Source organism: Asparagus officinalis, chromosome 10 (genome assembly GCF_001876935.1).
Source record: "Asparagus officinalis chromosome 10, Aspof.V1, whole genome shotgun sequence".
NCBI classification, from domain to species: domain Eukaryota; kingdom Viridiplantae; phylum Streptophyta; class Magnoliopsida; order Asparagales; family Asparagaceae; genus Asparagus; species Asparagus officinalis.
Genome location: NC_033803.1, coordinates 47362774 through 47387611, shown reverse-complemented (window position 1 = coordinate 47387611; position 24838 = coordinate 47362774). Strand labels below are relative to the sequence as shown.

Genomic DNA, 24838 nt, shown 5'->3' with positions numbered 1-24838 from the left:
TTTCTCATAACTTGATGTCTGTTGTGTATGCTATTTTTGGAAATGTCAAAATCATGTGGAGTAAAGTCATTTTTGATATCATGACTTGTAATCATACTAAGTTTCTTCCATTTGGTGCTCTTCTCACTCACATTTTCAGACATTTTGGTGTTAACCTCACAAATGAACCCAATATCAAGCCTATTCATGAATTCTTTGATAGCTCGAGTCTTACTCGGATGAGGCTCTTAGAGCCTCCTCCAGTTCCTCAAGCTCCTATTACTGAATTATCATCCCGTCCCGCTAGCTCTAGGACTCATTCCCGTCCTCCCCATGCTTCAACTTCCAACCCTTCTAGTATGCTGGCCACTCTAAATTATTTAGTTGACAGGATTGAGAGCATAGAGGATAGATTGTTTGATCGTATTGATAGCATTGAGAGTAGGCAAGAAGAAATGTTAAGGGTCCAACAACAATTGTTGAACATGTACATGCATCATTATCCAAAGCAAATGCCTCTATCTCCGAGTTCCGGGTCATCCCATTCTTGAAGACAAAATTCTCGATGACTTGGGCTTTTGTATTTAATTTTGAACTATGTGTTTGCCTTTTTAGTTTGTTTCAAAACAATTTATTTGGTTTGTCTTTCATTTGGTTTGAAACGATGTATATGGATTGTCTTTCATTTGGTTTGAAATAATGTTTTCTTTTTAGTCTCTTGTGAAAACTTTATGGTGACATATATATATGTGTGCGCTCCTTAGTTCACATTAAGTATGATTTGTGTTTAATATGTGATTTGCTCACATATTGTTGTGTGTTGTGATCCACGTGATGACATATATCTGTGTATCATTGTCTATATTTTTTAAATTGATATATGATCTGTGACATTTTGATAGGGGGAACCTTTCCCATTTTGTTTATACTCACTCGTACTTATATGTAGGGGGAGCCTATTGCTCTCTTTCTTCTTATTGTTTTTCTCATTTTGATGTTGACAAAGGGGAAGAAACAAGTAAATTGTGAGTATCTCGTTTTGTTCACTATTGGTTAAAGATGTGTATTATATAAATTTTATATAACTTTTATACTATTTGTGTAAATTGTTTGTCATCATCAAAAAGGGAGAGAATGTTAGGACTCATGTTTATAAGCCTACTTTCTAATCTACTTTTGATGATTAACAAATAATTTTTAATCTTGTTTTCTAGTATTTGTGTTTTTCCTCTAACATGAATCCAGGTCGGAGGTTGGAAGGATTTGTTCCTTAACGACGATATTTTGGAGGTTGGAAGGATATTGAAATAAAGTCGTCGTAATTTCAAGTCAAAACCTATTATCACGCTTCATCCCGCAACCAAGATTGAGCATTATGAAGATCATTGGCTTGGTATAGTGTTTTAAGTTTTAGTTGTGTACTTTATGTGTTTATACTTTAAACTCAAATCATACTCGTACACGTTTTCTTGATTTATCGTATCATACATCCATTTGAGAATATATTGTGTTTTTGGATTATTGACTTAATGATAATTTTTACATCTTTTTTAAAGTCCATTAATCCACTAAAAAGAATTTCAAAACTTGTTTGAAAGAATTTCATCAAAATCAAGTGTTTAACAAACTCGTATTTTTAAACGTTTTGCAAAATGATGAGTTTTCACAAATGGAAAATGTTATTTTAGAAATTTCTTTTCTAACATGTTTATTTTCATATATATAAACATTTCCCCAAGTTTTACTATTTTTGGAGTTGATTTACTATTTTTTATCAAATTTAGAAAATCAAGTTTTCAGCAGTTTAAGTATCTTAAAAATCAACTGTGGTCGACTGATTGACTCCACCAGTCGACCGATCAGAAGAACTTTTCAGTGTCTGATTTTTCAGTCTTACCAATCCACTGATTTATTAAATCAGTCGACCGAGCACAGTGTTTTCAGTCGACCGATTTTTCTTATCAGTCGACCGATTCCGGCTGTCTGCTTTTGTATATTGTAACGGCTATTTTATCAGTCGACTGATATTCTTAATCAGTCGACTGATCTGCCTTTTTCATTGTAACGACTAGTTTTTGGCTGCTTTGATTTTGAGGCTATAAATAAGCCTCAAGCCTTAATTTTTTAGAAGTTTTTTTTTTACAAGAGTTTACAAGGGAGCTTTTTCGAGTTTGTTTTAAGGGTTTTGAGAAAGATCAAGTTTGCAAAAAGAGTTTTACAAAGAGAATGATTTCAATTTCGATTTTGAGGAGTTCAACCTCAAATCTCTATATCTACATCTTTTTGTTTAGAGAAGTTTTTCTAAACTCATTCTCTAGCTAATTTATAATTTGATTATTATTTATAAGCTAGATTTATTTGAGTTTAATTTCGCTTTTACTCATTGTATACACACACAACCACTTAAGCTTTAGTATTTCACATATTGTATATTTGGATCGTGAGGTTGTTTCATTGAGAGAGCTTAAATTTCATTCTCATTTGACTTAGAGAATAAATCATTTATTTGTACTTATTGTTGAACACATTATAATATGCAAGAATATTTAGAGAAGTGGTTGGGAGAGACCGGGGTTAATTCCAAGAGGAGTGGGTTGGTAGTAAAGCCTACGGAGAGGTGGTAAATTCAAACACTTGAGAAAGGTAACACGGGTAGGCCAACACTTAGAGGAGTGTAGCTTGTGGGATTGACAACGTGTGTCTTGTAAGTGTTATCGGTGAACGTTGAAAATCGTTATTGTGTAGTTATTTTGTGAAATAGTGGAGAATCTCCTTGAGCGAGGAGTGGAGACGTAGATCGTGAGTTGACCGAACTCTGTGATCAATTCTTGTGTTTGCGTTTGGCTTTGGCGTATATTTTCTCTTATATCTTGTGCTCATTGTTTATATCGCCTATTGTCATATTGTTCCTTGCATATCCTTGCATATAAATTGTACATCATATTGTTAGGATATTGCATTGTAAAATTTTAATTTGGTATCGATGTCGGATTAGATTAGCAATTATCCTATTCACCCCCTCCCTCTAGGGTACTTTCAGCTTGTACATGACTAATCCATGTATCAAGCTCTTATGACCATGGCTCTACTGGTCAAGACTCCACAAAATTTATATAAGGTTAGATGATCCAAATACTTAGCAAAAAGCCAAAAAAAAAGCCATAGATGTTTCTCAAGGTCGAGGAAAATTCAAACTAACTATCTTGCCACCGGAAAATTTATAGTTGAGTACGAGTTACAACTCTCCATGCCCAAGTATTAGCCGCCTTGAATTGCTCAATCCATGTTCCAGCTCAATTTTTTTGGAGTTCACAGGAACAAGAAATGAAGAAATTCAGGAACAAGTTGCTTCTCCAAATAGGTTAAACAGCAACTAATTGAATACAAGTACTCGGGCTAAAAAGCGCTATGTAGGTCTACTTACCCGGGAATACTTAATTGACGCCTAAAGGGGCCTAGACCACCTAACTAACTGCCTAATCAAATTGCCTTGAAGTTTAAACCACTTAAAGGGCCACTTATATAGCCACCTAGCAACTTTTTACAATACTGGCTAGGAATGAGATGCTCGTACAAATAGGCTATCCATGTTAGATATAGGTGCCCTGCAGGCAATTATTGTATATTATAACAGGACCTATATGTATATAACATCCTTGTTCAAAATGATAGTATGCTATTTTGGTCAGATTTATCTGATGTTCTAAAAATACAGATAATGTCCTTAGAATAAATACTAGACTATCAGACATTTCGGATAGTGATCGTAATGAAGAGATCTGATTAGTCGGTAACGTATATTCTAAAATGTTCCTAGTTGATGAAGTGTTGAGATAGGACATCATCACTTTGGTTTAGACTAGTGTATGCTTTATTTCTCCTTTTAAGGAGATGATCAATCTCTTAGATCATTGATGTGAGACATCAAGATACATTATACAGGTGACTCATTAGTGAATGAGTTGACTGAACGACTCGCCGAGAACATCTAGTTGGTAATATACTTAACTGTCAAATAGAAGTTCTCAAGTGATATAGTACATAGTAGTCTCTTGACCTGAGGCATGAGTTCAATATCTTATATGTCAGTAAAGATGTATTTAGACTTTTACCTAACCACAGTTCTTATTGAATTGTGCATAACGGTTCTTGTTGGGTACATCCCGAGACATAAGTAGATATTGAGATGCCAAGAAGGGATTCGTCTCTCCCAGTATAGGGGTTGATGTCATAAGATTGTTTGATATAACTATAGCCTGGAAATCCTTGGCCAAGGTGAATAAGATAAACTGAGTGTCAGTTTGATCTTATAGGTTATGAGTTTAATATCAATAAACACTAATCAAGCTATTAGGGTTTGACAGTTTGCCATACCCTAGGCTCAATAGTTTGACATGGTTTGACGAAGAGACCGGACTGTACGGTATTATCATTGAGTGGTCCTGATAAAATTGGATAAGCATCTTGCAGACCTTTATCACAACTTATACCCGGGTGGTCTTCATGTGTAGCTAGCACCTCTGTTGTACTTATGGATATGATCCACTACCGAGTTTTTTAAGTTGGGCCCTAGAGTCACACCAAGCGCGTACTTGAATCCTATGAAACACAATTTATGGAGTGATGCGTATGATTGATACGCATATATGATTTCTTCCGGATACACATAAACGGTTATGTATATCGGTAAAATCGGAATGCTATGTGCTTAGGAAATAAATTCCAGTATTTTTCCCATAAAGTTAACTTTTAGTCAACTAGTTGACTTTTTGGTCAACAGTTGACTTTTGGTCAACTCTTGATTTATTTGGTCATATAGTGACTAATTAGTTAAAGATTGAAATAATACTATATACTGTATTTATGAAATACTGTATTAGTGATAATAAATTGGTATTCTCATTTATGAAATACACATACCATGTATAATGAGTCATGAGATGAGTCACTTAGTGGTATGGTTTGAGCACATGGTTTATTAGCACATGGTTTTGAAATGTAATGATTCATAAGATGATTCATTGCATGACTTACTTGATTAATCATTAATTTTTGATGATTCATTGCATGACTCATAGGATGAGTCATTCATATCATGAACACATTTCACTCTATAAATATGAGCTCTTTTTTCTTATGGAAAGGTTAATGAAAAATTGGCTAAGTGTTTTTTTCCATAAGAGAATAAAAGAGAGCTCTCCTCTTACTAAACTTTAGCAATCTTTGAGCAAGAGGAAGTAGTAGGATTTTAAGAACCCCGGGGTGGATATCTTGCCTTGTGTCTTAAGAAGACTCCCATTTTATCAAGCTCACTTGAAGACTTGGAGATCCACTACAAGGAGATTTTCTACTACAAGGAGCAAGAGCTAAGGGTTATTCGATCTTCCATCGAATCACGCTACGAAAGTATGATTTTCTAACTCTTGTATGCTCACTTAATAATAAGGATCATGTTAGATTTAATTAGACGATCCATATTAATATTTCATGCTCTCTACATGCTTAGTATTTTTGTACATACATGTCTTCCGCTGTGTATTATGCATGTAGACATAGCACGATTTCCTTCAATCCAAAGTTCCAAACCATTTGTATTACTTAGTTATAAAATTAAAACACATTTCTCTAGCTCTTGAGATCAGAATGTATTTCCTACTTTAAGATATTAAGAGTCACCTTGAAAGTAATGAAGTTAAACAAATTCGCTAGAATGGTAACTGAACATATACAATTGAACAATTCCAGATGATCCTTTCCACTTGATACCTTACTTTCCTGCTCTCAGGATATACACAAAACTTTCAAACAGAAAGTTAAAATCCAAGACAGTAACGGTGATAATGTAATTGAAAACTCAGGCAATCTGTTCAATATAGTTAACCAAATTACTAGGTAATCCAAGTTGACAAATAAAAAATAAGAGGCGTGTATCACAGAATTTAACTTGAGTTCAAATATTATACATGTCAATAGGATTAATAACTATTGCAGTTGATGAGAAAAGTTTAAGACCCAACATACTATCAAAAATCTAAATCTACATCAGTACTCACAGCTGAATTGTTAAATATGAATGAAGGAGCTGTAGAAACAGTAGAATAAAGTCCATAAAAAAAGTTTGCATCCAAAGGTTGATAGGCAAAGTAAAAACATATTCAATCAGAGGAAAATTAGTACCGCTCAAGCATGATGATATAATGAGAACCAGCTTGGCGAGCTCGTCCACGTGACTGAACATAACTACAAACTGTTTTTGGCAGGTCAAATCGTATCACACAGGAGCATTCTGGAATGTCAAGACCCTCTTCAGCTACATTGGTGGTGAATACTAAATTTACCTACATCAAAGAATAGCAGCTAAAATAAGTGTACTCGCTTCAAATAATTTCTTTCTTTTGTTTCATAAAACAATTATAGTGTTTGAACTAGTTGTTACCCGTGCAATGCGCAGGATTAAATTAATATTCTTGTACGCATCTTAGACTTTCAGGTAAAGAGAGGATAAAATAAGATTTTTTTGGAAAGAGAGAACAAAATGAATGATTTATAGGAAATTGAAAGACAAAGAATAGGGATGTTCAAGATGTAAAGAGTAGTGGATTAACATGAGATGGTAAAAAAAAGGATCATTAGTTATTATATGTTAGAGCTCTTGCAATTTGCCAAGTGGCAAAAATATGCAACTAGGTTTTTACTTTATTAGTAAATTAGGAGATACATGGTAAACCTTTCCAGATCGAAATAATTCCAAAGTTTCCTTTTGCAGTTTTTGAGTTAATGCCTCTGCAGAATTACTCCCTCCAGTCAAATAAGAAACTTTTAGATGCGATAAGTAACTGATTTTCTTAATAAAATGTTGTATAACTGTAGCTGTAATGATCCTTTCCACGAAAACAAGGCATCGAACTTGATTAGATCTGCAAGAGTAAATTATGAGTTGAAACTAGACAGTTGTGGCAAAGCGATAGGTGAGGAAGTGTAATACTATAATAGGAAGATTACTGCTTACGGAAACGTTTTCAGAATTTGCAGTAGTTCAAACAGCTTGGGTGTGATGTAGCCCAACTGTATTGCATTGAGCCACCCCTGTTCAGTTTTAAGAAGCATTTCATAACCTGATACATATGTCAGTCAATGTATCAGTATAGCTTAAAAAAATGGTTAAACCGCAAAATCAACAATACAAAAATGGCAAACATCAAAATTTATTCAAACATTAGAAAAGATAATTTGTTAATTTGAAAAATAAAGAAGAATTTGCAATTATGAAATAATTACAAACACAGGTTTTCATGTTTATAATACAGAAGTGGATCGACGATTCGAGATGCTACTTAATGATCCACATACAAATACCTGCCCTCCTACTTCTCACTGAAAGCACAAAGGTGCAATAACAAGAAAACATACATGAGCAGCATTTTTTTTTTTTTTTGGTATTTTTGGCCAAAGCAAAGATTGAGTTGATTCTTCTTAGGTTAAAAGAGTTAGCACAGGATTAAAGCTCACGCCTCATGCTTCCCTTTACCCCTGCGTCATGTACCCATGACTCTCCTAAAACCTACTGACCTCCGCAAGCACAGTACCTACCTCAGGTGCAAATCCCATCTTCACCGCCATACCCCTCTTCCCTCCCCTGGTTATGACCACAGATGGTCTAATTTGATCAGCTCCAAGACAAACCATATTATAGATAGGCGTTGGGGCACTTTGTGAAAGAGATTATTGGACTTTTCCGCTACAGAATGCATATATGCTTGACAATAGTGGCCCTTCAAAGGAATTCATTGTTGCCTCATACTCTTGATGACTTAGTTAACCTAAGGACAGATATGATTTTCTCCCTTAGAAGATGCAATCAGATGCCTTTCTAGTTCCTTTGCAAAATCTAGGCTCATCTGTTCTAGCACCATTCACTTAGGTGATAACAAAACTATTCTATTTACTAATTTACGTTCTCCTATTTCTGAGTCTTTTATTTTCTTTGTTGATGGTTATTCCATGGTCGTTCTTGGCACCACAATGTTGGTCCAACTTCGTCACTTACGTGTCTAGTATGAAATATGTTAAAGATGTTCCTTCCAATTTTTTTTCTGTTAGTCACTTGACGAAAATTTAGAATTGTTCTGTAACTTTATATGTCTTTATACGTGTTTCACAATCTTCAAATTAAGAAGTCGATCAGTTAAGGCATCAACGTCATAGACTTTATTGTCTTCAAGTCAATCATCCCTTTCTTGTGGTTATTATTGATTTATTGTTGCTACATCTGAGTTTTAGCCCTTCAGTCGTACTACCATTTAGGTCATTCTTCTCTTTGGCTTTTACATTTTCTAGTTCCTTCAACTAGACATGTATCCAACTTAGAGCATGTATCTTGTCAGTTAGGTATATATTATTGGTCTTCTTTTGTATCAAGGAATGAATTGTTGTAGCCCCTGGTGGAGCCAAGACTTGGAAGTGTTTTTTTTTTTTGAGAGGGTGGGGTTGGGGGAGGGGGGGGCACTCTTGTTTTTTCTTTTATAAATATTAAAATAATTATGACAATAATCGCATTCAATAATATCAACAATGCTTTGAGAGAAAAGGATATGCGTTCAAATTTTTGTACAAAGAACCACTTATTAATTTTCACACAAAGACATTGCTCCATTCATTTTCCCTCGGGACCTAGCCACTACACTGATATTAAACAAGGGATTTTTATATTAGTCCCTTAATCTTTCATATTTTGAAACTAGTGCCAATTAGGTTCCTTACTTCTTTTGATTATACTCTCTAATTATTGAAATTTCCAGTAGATGCCCAAATTCTTAAGCTATTTCGAAATTAATCCCATCCAAATAAGAGTAGAAATAGCAATCAAGCAATTAATTTGAAGGAAAAAAGAGATTAGGGGACTTGATAGTCCATAACTAAAGATTTTACTTGGTAATCCCTCCAATTGCTACTTCCACTCTTGTTTGTAGGGACTAATTTTAAATATAAATTAAAATCAAGAACCTAATAAAAATTTCAATGAATTGACGGAATAATTTCAGAAGTACTTAAGAATTGACAGGCCAAACATCAATTTAAAATCATTTGAGAGACTAATATTAAAAACACATTAAATGAAAATTAAAAAGGTCCAAGCATCCTACTGAGTCTTGCGGCAGGCTAGGAGGCACGTGACCCCTTGGATGCCCTTTGCCTATGGTTGTAGCACTTCTTTTGGAATAATTCATACTAATACCAAGAGTGCTACTTGAGTTAAAATTCTATGTAGTTTTTCCTTTTTTGCAACTTAATTGATGATTATTCCAAAATAACACGCTTTTATTAAAATATTAATTAAAACTTTTTTCTAAGTTTACTAAGTTCCATCAAGAAATTATGAATAATTTTGGGTACTCTTTTAAAATTTTATGTTCTATGAATGATATGGAATATAAGCAAATTGTTTTCAGACTTATTATTCCTCACATGATATTCGTCATCAAATATCATGCTAAGAGACCATAATAAAATCCTCACTTTCTTGATATTTCTCAAACCTTGTTGATTCATATGCATCTTGTAAATAATTTTTTTGGCACGGGGGGTGGAGTTTATGCTTTACTGCATCTTATTTGATTAATCGTACATCTTCCTCTGTTTATTTCATGTTTATGATAGAACTAAATTTGTATGATTTACCTGCAAAGGTGTGTGAATGTTTTTGTTTTATTTGTGACGAAACCAAGAGGTGAAAGTGGATCATAAACTTGTTCAATTTGTGTTTTCAGACCATTCTATAACTCAAAAAAGCTACTGTTGTTGAAATTCCAACTGAAAGTATGTGGTGTCTGCCAATGTAATTTTCTTTAAAACTACCATACTTTTAAGTTTTCTACTTCCTCTACAATAAAATTTGTAAATATGATGTCCCACGTACCTACTCCTGCATTCCCGATAAACCAAAAGAACTATTATTTAGGTGTATCAAGCACAGAACAAGTAAGGCTGCAGAAAGCGAAAAGCAGACTGTAGCGGTGAGGCATCGCTTAGACTTTATGGGGCTTAAGCGGTTCAAACAGAAAAAGTGCCAAGGAAAAAAGTGGTCGTACCCGATATTAACCCACTTAGACAAAAGCCTATATAATAGGATAAAATCCCTAAAAATTTAGAAAACATTCTCCAGGACCCTAGCGTGCAACTATCCATGGTTAGGAAGGAGTTACAACTATCCATGGTTAGGAAGGAGTTACAGGCTTTGTTGACACATCATTTCGGTATCTTTGATAGCACACACCTAAGGCGTAGTAAAAATCATCTTTTATCTCATTCTCATGTCACATCTATTCCTTTCTATTATTTGTCGATGTCAACTGTTATATAATCGAAATAAACATAATGTAAATATGCTACTTGGCTAAGAAAACTTCTTTATAGTGATGTATGAACCTAATATCTTTATAATATGTTCTCACACCTTATTAGTCCATCTCTTACATCTAATTCAGTTTGAGCATGCACCATTGATCAAAATCGATAATAGAAATCCATCTTTTCTATAGTTTGTTAGTCAAGAACCCTAAATCCAAACTAAATAGAAATCTTGATCCTATGATAGTTAAATGGTCACCTTTCAATAAGTATAGGTCAGGTAAATAATCACAAGTCTTAACGATAGTGAAACCCTTTTTTGAAATCAACTAAAAATAGGTTAAAACTAGCAAAGTCAACTTTCATTAGCCCAAAGCCAACTTTACCTGCAGAATTAGAAAATCAAATTGTAGTTTGAACCCTAAACCTAAAACTAAATTTCCAGTCACGAAAGCCAACTTTGTACCTTGTAAGGTCAACTTTCCAAACCTACAAAGCCTACTTTCAAATGCACACACCTGTTTTTAGTTATTGAGTGGTTGTTTTTGACACATAACTTTCACGTATGATCATGTATATGTATGAAATTTTAGATCATGTTTAAATAGATAACTAGAATGTGTTGGACCCCTTTTGGGATATAATTAACTTTCACATTCCCATTTTACCCTTTTGAATAAATTTTCAAATATGAAATAATTGCGGGAGTCAATCCAAGCTCTACCTTAACTTGAGAGTTATGTCACTCACACACCAAAGCATTATGAGCATCTAAAACGAATATACAATGATTCTAATCATCAATGGTTCAAATTTAGGACAATATTAACCCTTTGCCCATCGCTTGCATATGCGACCCCATATTAGGAGTTCAAGAAGGTCGGGTGTTTGTCACAAGCAACACGGTAAACATATGCTGAGATGGTGGAAACTTGTTGCCCAATAGAATTGTGGTATAATGCTGCGAAGCGAGAAGTTGCTAATCTGACCTAAAATTTTTAAATTTTGCATTTATTGAATGTCCTAGAATACGAGACAATCTAAATGTAGAGATTTGCTCCCTCCATATGAAGACTATGAAGACACTATCATTTGACAATCAACTCACTATATAGCATAGAAATACAGGGGCTAGATAACATCATTTGTAGTCAACTTAAAACTTCTTGTAGTTTGCAAATTTGGGTAAGCATGGGAAATGAATAAAAATTGAAATAAATTCCTAAGGTGATAATATCTTTTGTCAGGCGTCTCTCGAGAAAGAGAGCAAACCACTATTTTATTATTATTATCTTAACCGCTTTAAGACGAGTGCGTTAACATCCTTCTCCATGTAACTTAAACATATAACCGTGATTAATAGGTTTTTTTGACGCACATGCTTTTTTTTTTGAGATAGAGGTTCTCCATATAGTTCAGTTGTGTATGAAATAAACAATTGGAAGGAAATTGTTCGTATTGACACATTATATCATTGTTCTTAATATTGAGGCACCATCGGCCTTTGAAGAAGAACGCTCTCTAGTTCTCCATGAATGCACACCACATGTTCGACAAAAAGCCACATTGGAGACTATCATCTCTCAGTGCGAGGAATCTCAGCGCACTACATCTCTCCCTGTACCAAAGGAGTTATCTAAGGCCCCTCACCCCCATCTAATTGCCCAATCCCCACAGCCATTCCTCGGATGCTCATCATGCCGCCAGACCAACCCCAGATGCACGTATGCTGGGTCGACTATCTCCTCCCCTCATTCCCCTTCAATATCTCTGCCATCCTCCTCAGTCGCCCCAACCGAGCCTTCCCTGGTCCCTCCTACCACTCCACACAAGCTATCAGCATCCACATCCAACTACATACCGCAATGAAATCAAAAACACAAATCAGTTGTGTTTAGTGCTCTGTCCAATTATCAGCGTATCCCTATTCCAGGGGAACAAACTTTCCAAGGGAACAAACTAACGTGGTTGGCAACACAGAATTTTGGGAGGCGGTAATAGACAAGTACTATCATTGAGCAAGCTCACCTTCAAGCTCATAAGAGCCCAAATTTGAGATTATCTACTGTGGTTCATCAGAATGTATTCATAGAGCCAACTCCCCCCATTGCTCCAGTCAATTCACAACTCAATAATTCCAGTGAAATATATGAATATGGATCCTCAGTGGCAGCTGATTCCCCCCAAACTCTCTGCATATGATAATTCAAGATGCACAAGACCCAGTTGATGCATTCAGACCTGAATTGATCAGCACATATAACTCTGAATGGGACGAATTCAATGTTGAACCATCTTCTTCAGGGGGCCATGCCACGGATGAATTCTCCCAAGATTTCCCTCAGCTCTAAAAGGAACAAAAGGCATTTTGATCAGCCTCTCAAAATCAAGCTTAGGGTCCGGAAAGACCCTGCCTCACCTCTTTATGAATAACAAGAAGGTTATCTTTTGCAATGTCAGGGGAATGGACAACCCTAACACTTTTGGCTATTGTAGGCAACTCATTGCTAAACATAAACCCCTTTTGTTTATCATTATTGAGCATATAGTCTCATCTTCCCACATCAGGAAGTTTCATTTCTCGGTGCCCAGGAGTTCAAGTACAAATCATTCGTAAAGATGTCTAGTGCATATCCATCTCGGTTGATATTTCAAGCCTATGCTTCACTATATCAGCGGTATATGGGAAACATACTGCCAAAGAAGAGATCTGGGATCACCTCTGGTTCATTCACTCTTAACAGGGGCCCGTGGATTTGGGTGGTGACTTTAATACTATTACCTCCATTTAAGACAATATTGGAGGAGTCATTCCTTAACCCCTTGCTATGGAGGAATTCAATTGTGGTATAAACTATTGTCAAATGGCCTTTATCATTGCTACGGGCAACAAGTTTATTTGGTGCAATGATATGGAGGGTAGACTGCGCATATGGCAAATTCTTGATAGAGTTATGCAATCATCAGACCTATTATTGATGTGGGGCTCATCAGCTATCAACCTTCACAAATCATTCTCTGATCACTCGCCCATTATCTTCTCCTGGTGCACAGACTCATACTCTCGTCCTAGACTTTGGCGCTTTCAACAAATGCGGTGTCATCATGAGTCGTTCAGAGGCCTTGTTGACGATCTCTAGCGATAACCCATAGCTTCCTCTCCTCTGGCTGACATCAGCCTTAAACTCAAGAAGCTCAAGCTATCCCTTAAACAATGGAACCACTCCATTTTTGGTATATCTTTTCCTAGAGGGATGTTTTGGAGTCTGAAATTTCTTCGCTTGAATCTGCCTTGCAGGGTAGCTAGAAGTCGGCCATTTATTCTTAGCTCACTGAGTGCAAATCAAGATGACGAGAAATTATCATTCACGAGGAAATCTTTTGGAAGCAAAAATCCCACATCAAATGGCTCAGAGAAGGAGACTCTAACTCCAACTTCTTCCGCGACATCGTGCGTAGCAAAGCTAACCAATCCAAAATAACATCCCTGAAAGGTCCCATGATGAAATTCTCTATGGCTCAACCGCCATACATGAAGCTGCAGTCTCTTTCTGTGCCAAATTATTCGCCTCTAAAAATCATTTCCTGAGGGAGGAGCTTCTGAATTTGATTCCATCCAAGATCAGTACAGAAAGTAATGTCATGTTGCTTAGTCCCTTTACCTCAGAGGAACTACTCCTCGCGGCTGCTGCTATTCCTGTTGCTAGTGTAGCAGGTATGGATGGTTTTTCAGCTTCTTTTTTTACCTCGATGTGGGGATATCATAGGTGATTCTATCCTTGCTGCTACAAATGAGTTTTTTCACTATAAGCATATCCATGAGGCTCGCACACATACCATCTTGGTTCTTATCCCAAAAAAACAATCGATTCAAAGCCTCAACGACTTCAGGCGCATCAGTTTATGTACTACTCTACACAAAATTTTCGCCAAGGCCATTTGTGCGAGACTGGCCCTCTTCCTTCGATGGCCCTCTTCCTTCTATCCATTATTTCTCCTAAGATCTTCCTTCTATCAATTATTTCTCCTAAGCAAGGAGCATTTGTGAAAGGTCGTAGCGTCTCTGATAATATTGGGTTAGCCTAAGAAATATACAGTGAACTAGATAAAAAAGGCGAGGCATCCCAACATCATTCTTAATCTTGACATGTACAAAGCCTATGACCAGCTCGAATGAGGCTTTTTATGGGAGGTATTGGCTCGATTCGATTTCTCGAAGGAATGGATTGATCTTATTAAGGCCTCCATATGTAATTGTCATTATTTATTGGTCTTCCAGGGGGTTTATAAAGGATTCTTTAAAAGTTCACGGGGCCTTCGTCAAGGAAATCCTTTATCCCCTAGTCTCTTCATTATTGCTGAGGAAACACTATCATTGGCCCTCAACCATCCGACAGTCGAAGACGCTCGCTTTTTCACAACTATAGTCAGATGTCCTACCCATCTCTTTTTTGCGGATGATCTCATTATCTTCACAAATGTAACCCGTAAGACCCTTAAGCAAATCATATCTATTCTTTATAAATACACTCAGGTCTCGGGTTAGAAACTCAACTTGGCAAAATGCCGCTACTACATTCAAGCCAAAGCTCATCTCTCGCATCAGAGTTGTCGAAAGGATACTTAAGTTCTCAAGAGGAAAATTCCCAATGACCTACTTGGAGGTCACCATTGGTCCTGGACAAAGGAAAATCGCCTCATTTCTCCCTCTTATGGACAGAATCAAGGAGCGCCTCCAAGGGTGCCAGTGCAAATTATTAAGTTGTGCAGGACGACTTATTCTCATTAGACATGTATTGAATAGTATGCCTATCCACTAGCTCTTCTCTATTGTTGTTCCCAAGTCTGTATTTTCTGTGATTGAAGCTCTCTTTGCTAACTTCTTTTGGGATTCTGAATTTGGGGAAAAGAAGCATTAACTTCAATGACGCAAACTTTGTCTTCCTCTTTATGAAAAGGGTTTAGGCATTCGATAACTATCAGATGTGAAAAAAAAACTTTTCTCCTCAGTCCTCAAGCAATGTTGGCAATATGTATGAAATCCTCCATATGGACCAACTTCATGCATGTTAAATATAAACTACAATCCCCTTCCTCGTCGTGGACTTGTCCTCAGAGATGCTCCATTGAATGGAAAAACATCCTAGCCATGAAGCAGGTATATGCAGCCCGTTGTGCATGGTCCAATGGTTAAGGAAATGTATCTTTCTGGTATGATCGATAGCATACTGAATTTCTTCTTGATCTTCTCAGTCCCAATGAGGATATCCATCTGAAACTCAGGGACCTCAATCATAATAATGTTTGGATGTTTGATAGCCTAATCCCCACTCTCGGACCTGATGAGGTTAAAGCACTGTATGACCATGCTCTTAGGCTAACGAAGGATGATCACCTACGGCACTGGGCTCCTAAAAGTACATGTATATTCTCGACGAAGTTTGCATGGAACTCTATTCGTGACCACCGTCCAATTGTGATATTTAGGCTACACCCATGCCCAATTCGGCGAAGATTATATGTTGGAGGATCTTTCATAATATCCTGCTAATTGATACGTGCACAACAAAGTGGTATTTCTATAACTTCTAAATGCGTATGCTGCTCCAATCATCACACTGAGTTCATGGACCATCTGTTTGTGCATAGTGAGCTCACCTAGTCCCTATGGTCCTATTTCGGTATTTTGTTTGTAGTTTCTTACTACGCTATTCAATCCATTACCACCAAAATCAAATGGTGGTTTCAGTCTTGTAAAGGGAAGTCACACTTCTCGATCATGGGGAGGCTAGCTTGTATTGCGATTTGTAGGAAAATCTGGAGCTACAGAAATAACACTATCTACGGTAGCATGAATAAGATCATATGCACTCAAGACTAGTGATCATTGATACACTTCAACAAATGGATCACCTAGTCAAACCAATGATATACTCCTCCAAGTACGGGATTGACTCCTTGTAGACTCTTGGCAACACCCCGAGGGCCCCTAAGGCCAAGCGATCTACTTTGTTAATACTTTTGCCCTTAATATTGATAGGTCTTGTCGTGGCAATCAAATTGCAACAAGGGGTGTGTTTCCGGACCACAAAGGTCAACTCCTTTATGCCTAGGTAAGGCATATGGGTTCTGGAACCGATTTTCAAAGAGAAATACAAGTCTTAGCGATGGGGACGGAACTCAGTGATGAGATGAACATCCATCCCACCATAGCCTACACCAAGATTATAGAAAGCTCTAGGTGACCTAAGTGTTTGACCCAATGCCTAGCACCTAGGTGGGGCTTAGGTAATTTTTTTGTATTTTTAATTACAATAATTGATAGTAATGCTAATGTTATAGAAAGCTTAGGTGTCAAGATGACGTCTGGAGAGATTTCTTCCTTCATTTAAGTAGTGGTGGAGGTTGAAGGTTGGAGGTAGAAGAGATGTTCATAGTTGGAGCCTATAGGAGTTTGGAGGTCGACGGACGTAGAGACTACAATAGAAGAAATCACGATTAGAGGGTGCAATCCAAGTAAGCAATCCACACTCCCCTAGGTGCTTCAGAAACTAAGTGGACAGGCTAGGTAGGCGCTAGACAGGCGGCTTAAGTACCGCCTAAGCCTTAACATACGCCTAGCTAAAAAGCATCGGCCATACGTACCCTCATTGGAAGCTCATTCGTCCTTGGCAAAACATGCATCGACATCTTCGGGGAGTTCTTGTGCATCACCGTGTCAGAGAAGCAAATCAAGTGGCTGATGCCCTGTCGAAGCTTGGTCACTCTCTACTATGCATCCATTACTTCATTGATAAATCGGACTTACCCAGACCCATTCAACATTTGTTGTGGCTGGACCAAATGGGATTTACATATTGTTGACGCCACTAGTAGAAATTTCTTCCTTTGTTTTTGCTTTTGTATCTTCAGGAGCTAATATAATTTCATCTCATAGTTTGATTTTTGTACAAGTGGGATATGTCTCACTTTTTTGTCGCCCTCTCATACGAGCTCCTGATGTAAGTTTGTCTATCTATCAATATATATAGGTTCAGTTTAAAAAAAATGTAAACCCATCACATCTTATATTATGTAAATACATCTTTAGATACAAATATCCCAAAATGTATATGCAGGGTAAAACATATTTTATGTATAAATACCCTTAAAAACTTACGCATACACTTCTTGCATCTTAATATTCCCATCACCATCGTTCGAGCACAATTATCTATTTGTTTATTTTCACCATCTATTTGAGCTATCATCCTTTGTCATTTGATTTTTATGTGGATTATTAACATTATCATTTAATCTACAAGTATGTCCTTTATATTCTATTCTTTTGACGGTACTTGGGTACTTGTTGGAACCGTCTAACGATCTACTATGTCTTTCCCTTCTCCTTGTGAAAGATGCATTGCGGAGTAGTGATTTGACAAGAATACAATTAAAAATAGGTAAACGAGTAAATCAAATATTTTCAAGTTTTTTTTAATATTCTGCAAATAAATTATTTGGCCTACTTTTAAAAAATGTTACTTGTTTCAAAAAGAATAGTTAAGGTTTAGCATATCATTCCAATGAGTCATCGTTGGAGTGATGTGTGTCATCGTAGATACGTGCTAATTAGGTCGCGGGGCGTGACATGGTTGTATTGCTAAGCCCAAGGTTTTCGAAACGTTTCTTCGAAACTTAATTTGAAAACTTAGAAGATATTTTATGAATCTCAAGTTTACTGTTAAAAAAAGGTTTTACCTCAAACGAATAGTTTCTTTCAAACTTTGAGATATAAAAAGTTCATTCATATCGACATATTCTCTCAACAACTAATCCACTCCTACGAAATCATCAGTCACTAGACGAAGGTATGAGCTAAATTTGTTTAATGCTCATACAAACTGCCAATAGCGCATATTCCCAAAATTCCTATGTTTGTCTCACGCAACTCTAGTGCATATTTCAACAATATCAAATTTGAGACTAAAGTCTCACATCCATATCATGTAAGTGCAAAATATAGGAAAACAAAGTTTGCATTCATAACATGAAGGTTAGTCTCCCTCTTTACATATGACCTAGAGAGCCGACATGACCAAAAAAGGAGACAAGTTGCCTAAGTTAAAAACAGACATGACAAAAAAACAAAAGGAACCCCTAGTTAAGTTTAGGCATGATGACCTAGCTAGACTAGTCAGAATGATGATGATCTAGCCTTCTTCCTCCTCTTTCTTAGCATCGTTAGCAGCAGTAGCGGGTTCTTTATCCCGAGAAGAGGCGTCGTGATCCCTCATATCAACCAGAGTCTTAAAATCTGCAATGAAACCAACAGCCATCTCGGCTTGAGCATTAGTAACAGTAGCCATCGACGCCATAAACTCCTAAGTGATCTAAGAATCACCTTAGGATCAGTAGATCCTGAAAGCAGTATCAACATCTAATCATTAGCCCTACAAATTACAATACTTCTTCATCCGCGCCAAAGTGTCTTCAAAAAAGTCGAAGAAAGTGTACTGACTCATAGGCGCACCAGGAACGATGAATCGATAATAAAAGTCTGGAGCAGGAACTAAAGCAGGAGAGGATGAGCAGCAGCAACAGCAGCAACTTCTTTGAGTTGTTTAGCTCAGGCAGTCTACATCAAGTGAATAGTCTGATAGTTGATCTTAAAGGAAGGAATGACAGATTTGAAGGTCGTGAGATCAACCTTTTGGTCCTCAAGGACGACGGTGATCAACATGCCGAAGGGAATAGAGTAAGCACCACCCTCAACGATGAACATAACGTCGAGAAGTAACTTAGGGAAATTCACCTTAATGTGGGCAATGAGAAGGAAGATAACGAGACGATTGGGGTGAGGTATCTCCGACCGATTGCTATTTTTGGGCAGATCATTGCAGTGACAAAACCAACCATGAAACGAGCACTATCGTTGAGATTAGTCGAATTCTTTTCTTCACAGGTCTTCTCATTAGCTTTAGTCAGAACGAGAACATGATCAGAATCAGCATTGAAGCCCAAAGTCTCGGTCTTGAAATCGCAGTTGTCAATCATGTCGTTGAACACGTCAACGCCGGAGTTAGGAATATGAGTGATTTGAGTGATGTCATCAACAAAGAGTTCAATGTTACGCCAACACAAATGGTGAACGTCTAGAATGCGGACCTCAAGTTGGCAAAAAATTCGTGCACCACAAACGGATACACCAATCTGTTTATTTCAGTGAAGGGAATTCAACGTAGATAATTGAGGTAGCTAAATACCTCATGAGTGCAACCGAGAAATTTGAAATTGACAGTGCGACCTGACGCGACGGGCCTCTTCTCAAAGGCCTTGTGTCTATCTCGAGAACTCATTCGAACAAAGTGTTGCGGTTGGGTTTGCTCCGAAGGTTGAGAGGACCTAGCACTGGCAGCGGAGGTCTTTCATTTCTTACTAACAACAACACTTCGAGTCGACATGATTGATAAGGGTTTTGAGGAATTAGGGGGGATTGAGAGCTAAGGTTTTGTAATCAAGGATGGAGATGAAATTGGAGTTGGAAACACCTTAAATAGGCATTAGAGATTTGAAATTTAAGTTAGAGAATGAGAGGGTGAAAAATCACCCTCTTAGAGGAGAGATGAAAGCCAAAATCGGCTAGAAAGCCTTGGGAAAGCAGCTGCGAGTTCTTAACAACCCATAACAAAACTAACTTTCCAGTCGTGAAAGTCGAATTTCATAAGCGAGAGACGACTTTGACATGAACAAAGGTGACTTTCGTTGATTTGTCGTGCAAACTTGCACCTTAACCCCTCATTTTTGAATTTTTTTTCTTTCATCCACATACCCTCATCAAAAGTATCCTAGTTTCAAAACAAAGGATGCGTAATTGGGTGTTATGATAAAAAATTTTGGGGTTGACTTCTAGACCATTAAACTTTTAAAGCTTGTTTTGTAACAAAGACCCTTTTTTTTTATAACCTAGCCCCGAATCAAACCCAAAGTTGTGGGATCCATATTGGAACGTCTCAACATCCAGGTTACCTGTGTGGGTAAGACCGGAAAACTTCTAAAGCCATACATTTTGAAGTTTTGAGATCACAAGGACGAAATTGAGTTTGGATACAAATAAATCCCCTGATCTTTTTTGAAAGGTAGAATTATAAAGTAGATTTCCAAAAAAGAGGGGGAGAGAAAAGAAGTTTACAAGAAATGTGGTTTTTGAAATTTTAAAACCCAAAGTTTTGAAAAGGGATTGGTTAACAAGTTGAATTTTAGATTTTTAAACATCTGGAAATTTTTGTTTTAAACCTCCATTTTAGATGATCGGTGGGCAAGTTTCCAAATTGTGGCTTTCTCATATATGAGCGTTTTTATTTTGCAAATAAATCAATGATAATCTATCTTATGGATTAAGAGATGTTGCTTTGTTTCAGAATGAAAGATGGGGATTGAGTACATTTTGCCTCATGGAAAGCAAATTGTTGGTCGGGTTCATGTAATGAAATGTCATCTAGATGTGTAGGTAGAAAGGTTGAAGGCTTGTTGGTTGCCAAAGGGTATAATTTGACCTTCAAAGTTGGTTGCTTTGAGACTTTTTCTTCAGTTGCTCGATTACATTCTATTCAGATCATTTATCAGTTGTTGTCGTTAAGCATTGATCTCTGTATAAACTTGAAATTAAAAATGCATCCTTGCACAATGACTTCACAAAGGAGCATACATGATTCAACCACCAGCTTATGAGATTGAAGCAATATCCACAAACGTGGTTTCATAAGCTTACTATTGTTGTTGTTTGATATTGATAAGAGAAGTGCTTCTAATCACTTCATCATTGTAAGACACTCTTCTACTGGAACTATCATTCTTGTTGTCTATGTTGATAATATTGTGGTGATTAGTGATGATCATCAAGGTATTATTGCTTTGAAGCAATATTAGAGCTCTCATATGAAGGATTTGGGTATTTTTAAGGTATTTTCTAGGAATAGAAGTATCCCAATCTTCTCAAGGTATCACTTACCTCAACTAAAGTATGCCATTGATTTATTTATGGAAACTAGCATATTAAGGTCTAAACCAATTGGTACTCCAACAAATCCCACTACAAAACAAGGCAGCAGTTTGAAATTTGAAAAAACTTCCTTTCCTCTCACTTACTCAAATGACACATGACATTTGCCATCAAACATATAGTCACTAATCAATGGCAACCAAGTCTTTTGCCCGTGTAGCAAGATGAAGTTCAACTATCCAACAAAATATACAGGTTTATTAATGAAACTGAAACAGAGGTAAAAACATTAGTAGTTTAATGTATAATACTTGTGAGAAAAGTGGATTTTAAAATGCAGGTCATCATGTCTGGTCATTTAGAAAGTATAGATGAGGCCATAAATGAAGTACAAGTTGGCATGTTATGACACCATCACACCAGTATTAGATATTGGGAAGCTATAAAGAAAAGCTACACATTCAATATAGTATATTTGGAGGCTATGATGAAAAACTGCACGAGTACACAGACTAAGTGATGTTAATAGGAAACCAAATCCCCACTGGTAATATAATTATCCAAAAATACATTAATGTAGCTCCCATAAAACTATAAGCACATTAATCAAATCAAGAAAATATATGAATTTTGAAGAATCAGGAAGCGATAAGAATACCCTGTGTCAAACGATCTTCAATCGCATGCATCACCTTCTCCAGGAAATATTTGCACAAAGAAACACTTTCTGCAAAAAAATTGCCGCTTTTTGTAGGACATGGAAGCTGAACAGATTCTGGGTAGACCTTAGCAGCCTGAAAACAAAGGAAGAACATAATGCACCACCATGCAAGTAAAATGGAAAAGGATGTTCAAAGTGTGTTTGCAAGGGAGGCAGAGAGGAGTGCAAAAGCAGTTCATTGGAAAACACCAAATGTACAACATAAATATATTGATGAAACAAGAGAAAGACCAAATATTCATGGGCAAAGAATATCTGCAATGGACCAAAAAATTGTCCTCTTGTTATCTTTAAGTACAAAGACGAAAGAAAGATCGGTAACAAATAAACAATTAAAAAAACAAATACTATAAAAGATGTTTTTGGATCATCAATTATTACTGTTATAAGCTAGTACGGAAGTAAAATATAGCAGTTGCGGTGGACTTTCTAGAAAGCTATTTAAATTGAGCATAGGTGTGTGATTCAAGAGCAAAACGGAGAGAACGTTGTTCGAAGACATGCATCTGCACTTGCTTTGTGTCTATATCTGAAAGCATGTAGAGATGCAATATTGCTATAATTTAAGAGATGTGGTAATATGAGAGACTTAGCTGTAACTTAAACAACCTGCAAATGCATGAAGAAACAAAGCTGTCATACACAAGGTAAGGTAACATGAGAGACCTATGCGTTCTGTTATTTAATGAAGGTATGATTTATTACTTGATATAGGTTAGTCGTAACTAAGACAACACACACAAACATGGAGAAACAAGGCTACCATACCACACCTGTAGAGACAAATACAAGCTACCACTGTATCTGTATTATATAAAGGCTAATGAGCCTAGTAAACAACAAAATTAATAGTTACAGGTTCATATAGGTTGTTTAGTATTTGCACGTATACACTCACAAATATAGAAATATCCTATTAGAACAGTTCCTGAATTAGGCTTCACGAAAATTCACAATGGGTCATCCCATAAATGACTGGCATCATTCATCTTGAATTACAAACCGAAATTAGCCTGAAAATGGAAAATCGATTAATACCCAAAACTTATAATGCATGCATCAAATGATTCTTTTCCCCCCAGTGACACAAAGAGTCGATATCAGGCTGGTAGCATGTTATAGTCTTCTTCTTCACTTCGACTTCTATAACTGGAGCTACCCTCTATTGCCAACAATATTTTGATGAAATAAAGCTTAAAATGGAGAAATGAGAAGGAGAACAAGCTTAACATATTGTAATACCTGGGTGGCACAAATTAGACCAAGATCATCAAGACAATGGCAGATTTTTCCATGCCAACTCGAACAATCCTTTTTTAATTTGTTAAGAATATCTTCAGCATCCCTGAATTGGCATGATCGTGAGTCTTGTAGATGAGCCAGTGAAGCACTCAGCTGTTAAAAAGGAAAACTTTAAAGAAATAAACTAAGACAAATGATAACTAATGACAGGAAAAAATAGAAAGAAAGAATAGAGAAACCTCGACCAATAGTGATCCCAGTTGTATTTTCAGGTCATCATGAAAAACCAACTTCTGATCAAAGTACCGATTGACTTCTTTAGCTGTTACGAAATGATAGGTTTGACTTCTATCATCCACTGTATATATCTGAATCACAAATGCACCATGAACCATGAATATATGTACGTGTATGACAAGTATCTCACAATAAAAGGTAAAATCATTCAAGCATAGCAATTCAAACCGCACAATATATAAATTTTACCTTTGAATCTAAAATGCTTTCAAGTTGGGAAAGTTGACCTTCACAATCCATTACAGATGAGACACCTGATACAAAGATGCACATCATAGAACTTTTCTATTGTAAATTTTTAACAAAAAAATTACAAATATGTATTTGTTAAGATTTGCATGATCTTGACACCATCCTGACATTTGATACGCAAAATGACAGGCTGATTAGTGAGAAATAAATACATAAAATTTATCTTTCCATCCAAAACTATTCCTTAAAATCTACAGAAGCAAAAGAAAAAAAAAAAAGAAAAGAACCTCCATCCTCCATAATGTTAACTCTTTTAAGCATTATTTTTTCCATCTGAAATCTTTCTTCAAAACGCACATGTAAGAATTTCCATAATGTTTAATTTTTAAAGCATTTTATGTACTCAGTACTGATTAACAGATATCCATTTCCAAGATGGCCAAGACTCAAATGTTTCTAGCAAATACAAAATGCTTGCTAGATTTTATACAATAAACTAATACTTCAAAAAATACACAAGCAGTTGCTCAAAAAGCTGCTACTCTTTTTAATTAACAGCAAAAAATGAAAGAGTGCCTTCTATATGGCAAAAAAGTGGATCGAAAAGACTTCAAAATATTAAATAGATGATCTTAGGATAAAATAAGCTGGTCGACAAATCCAAAACAATTTATATGCATGCATATGAATGTGTGTCTGAAGGCGTCTGTATGTGTTGTGCCTACACTAAAGCTAGAAACTTATGGTTGTATGTTAGGTAGATCTCATAAGATATTGCTTTAAAAGTGTGCAATATCTCAAACGAAATAGTTGTTGACAGATGTCTACTATCAAAACCAACAGTCAACCACTTTAGGCCTACTTGATATAGGATGCCTAATTTCAAAATCATCTAAAGAAAGAAGGTTGATGTGGTTTATCTAGAGGAATAAAGTTTGTTCGTCACTGAAAGGCTCATATATTTTTCTACTGCCACAATGGTTTACCATCTTTCAATCCTTAGGCTATGCAGCCACGAGTTTCCACATTCGTCCATACAGAGAACTATATTTCTCTACGAAAAATAAATAAACAAAACA

At 36.4% G+C, this 24838-nt stretch overlaps 1 protein-coding gene across 1 annotated transcript in view; it reads right to left on the bottom strand.

Annotated features, from left to right (window-relative positions):
• LOC109826075 (endoribonuclease Dicer homolog 3a) overlaps nt 1–24838 on the bottom strand; it is a 56776-nt gene that overhangs the window by 24776 nt on the left and 7162 nt on the right. The window contains exons 6-12 of the mRNA XM_020393040.1: nt 23757–23821; nt 23510–23638; nt 23271–23423; nt 21966–22101; nt 6989–7094; nt 6707–6896; nt 6157–6317 (exon numbers count right to left, since the gene is read on the bottom strand). Of these exons, the coding sequence (XP_020248629.1) occupies nt 6157–6317; nt 6707–6896; nt 6989–7094; nt 21966–22101; nt 23271–23423; nt 23510–23638; nt 23757–23821 (940 nt within the window). The remainder of the gene's footprint in view (nt 1–6156; nt 6318–6706; nt 6897–6988; nt 7095–21965; nt 22102–23270; nt 23424–23509; nt 23639–23756; nt 23822–24838) is intronic.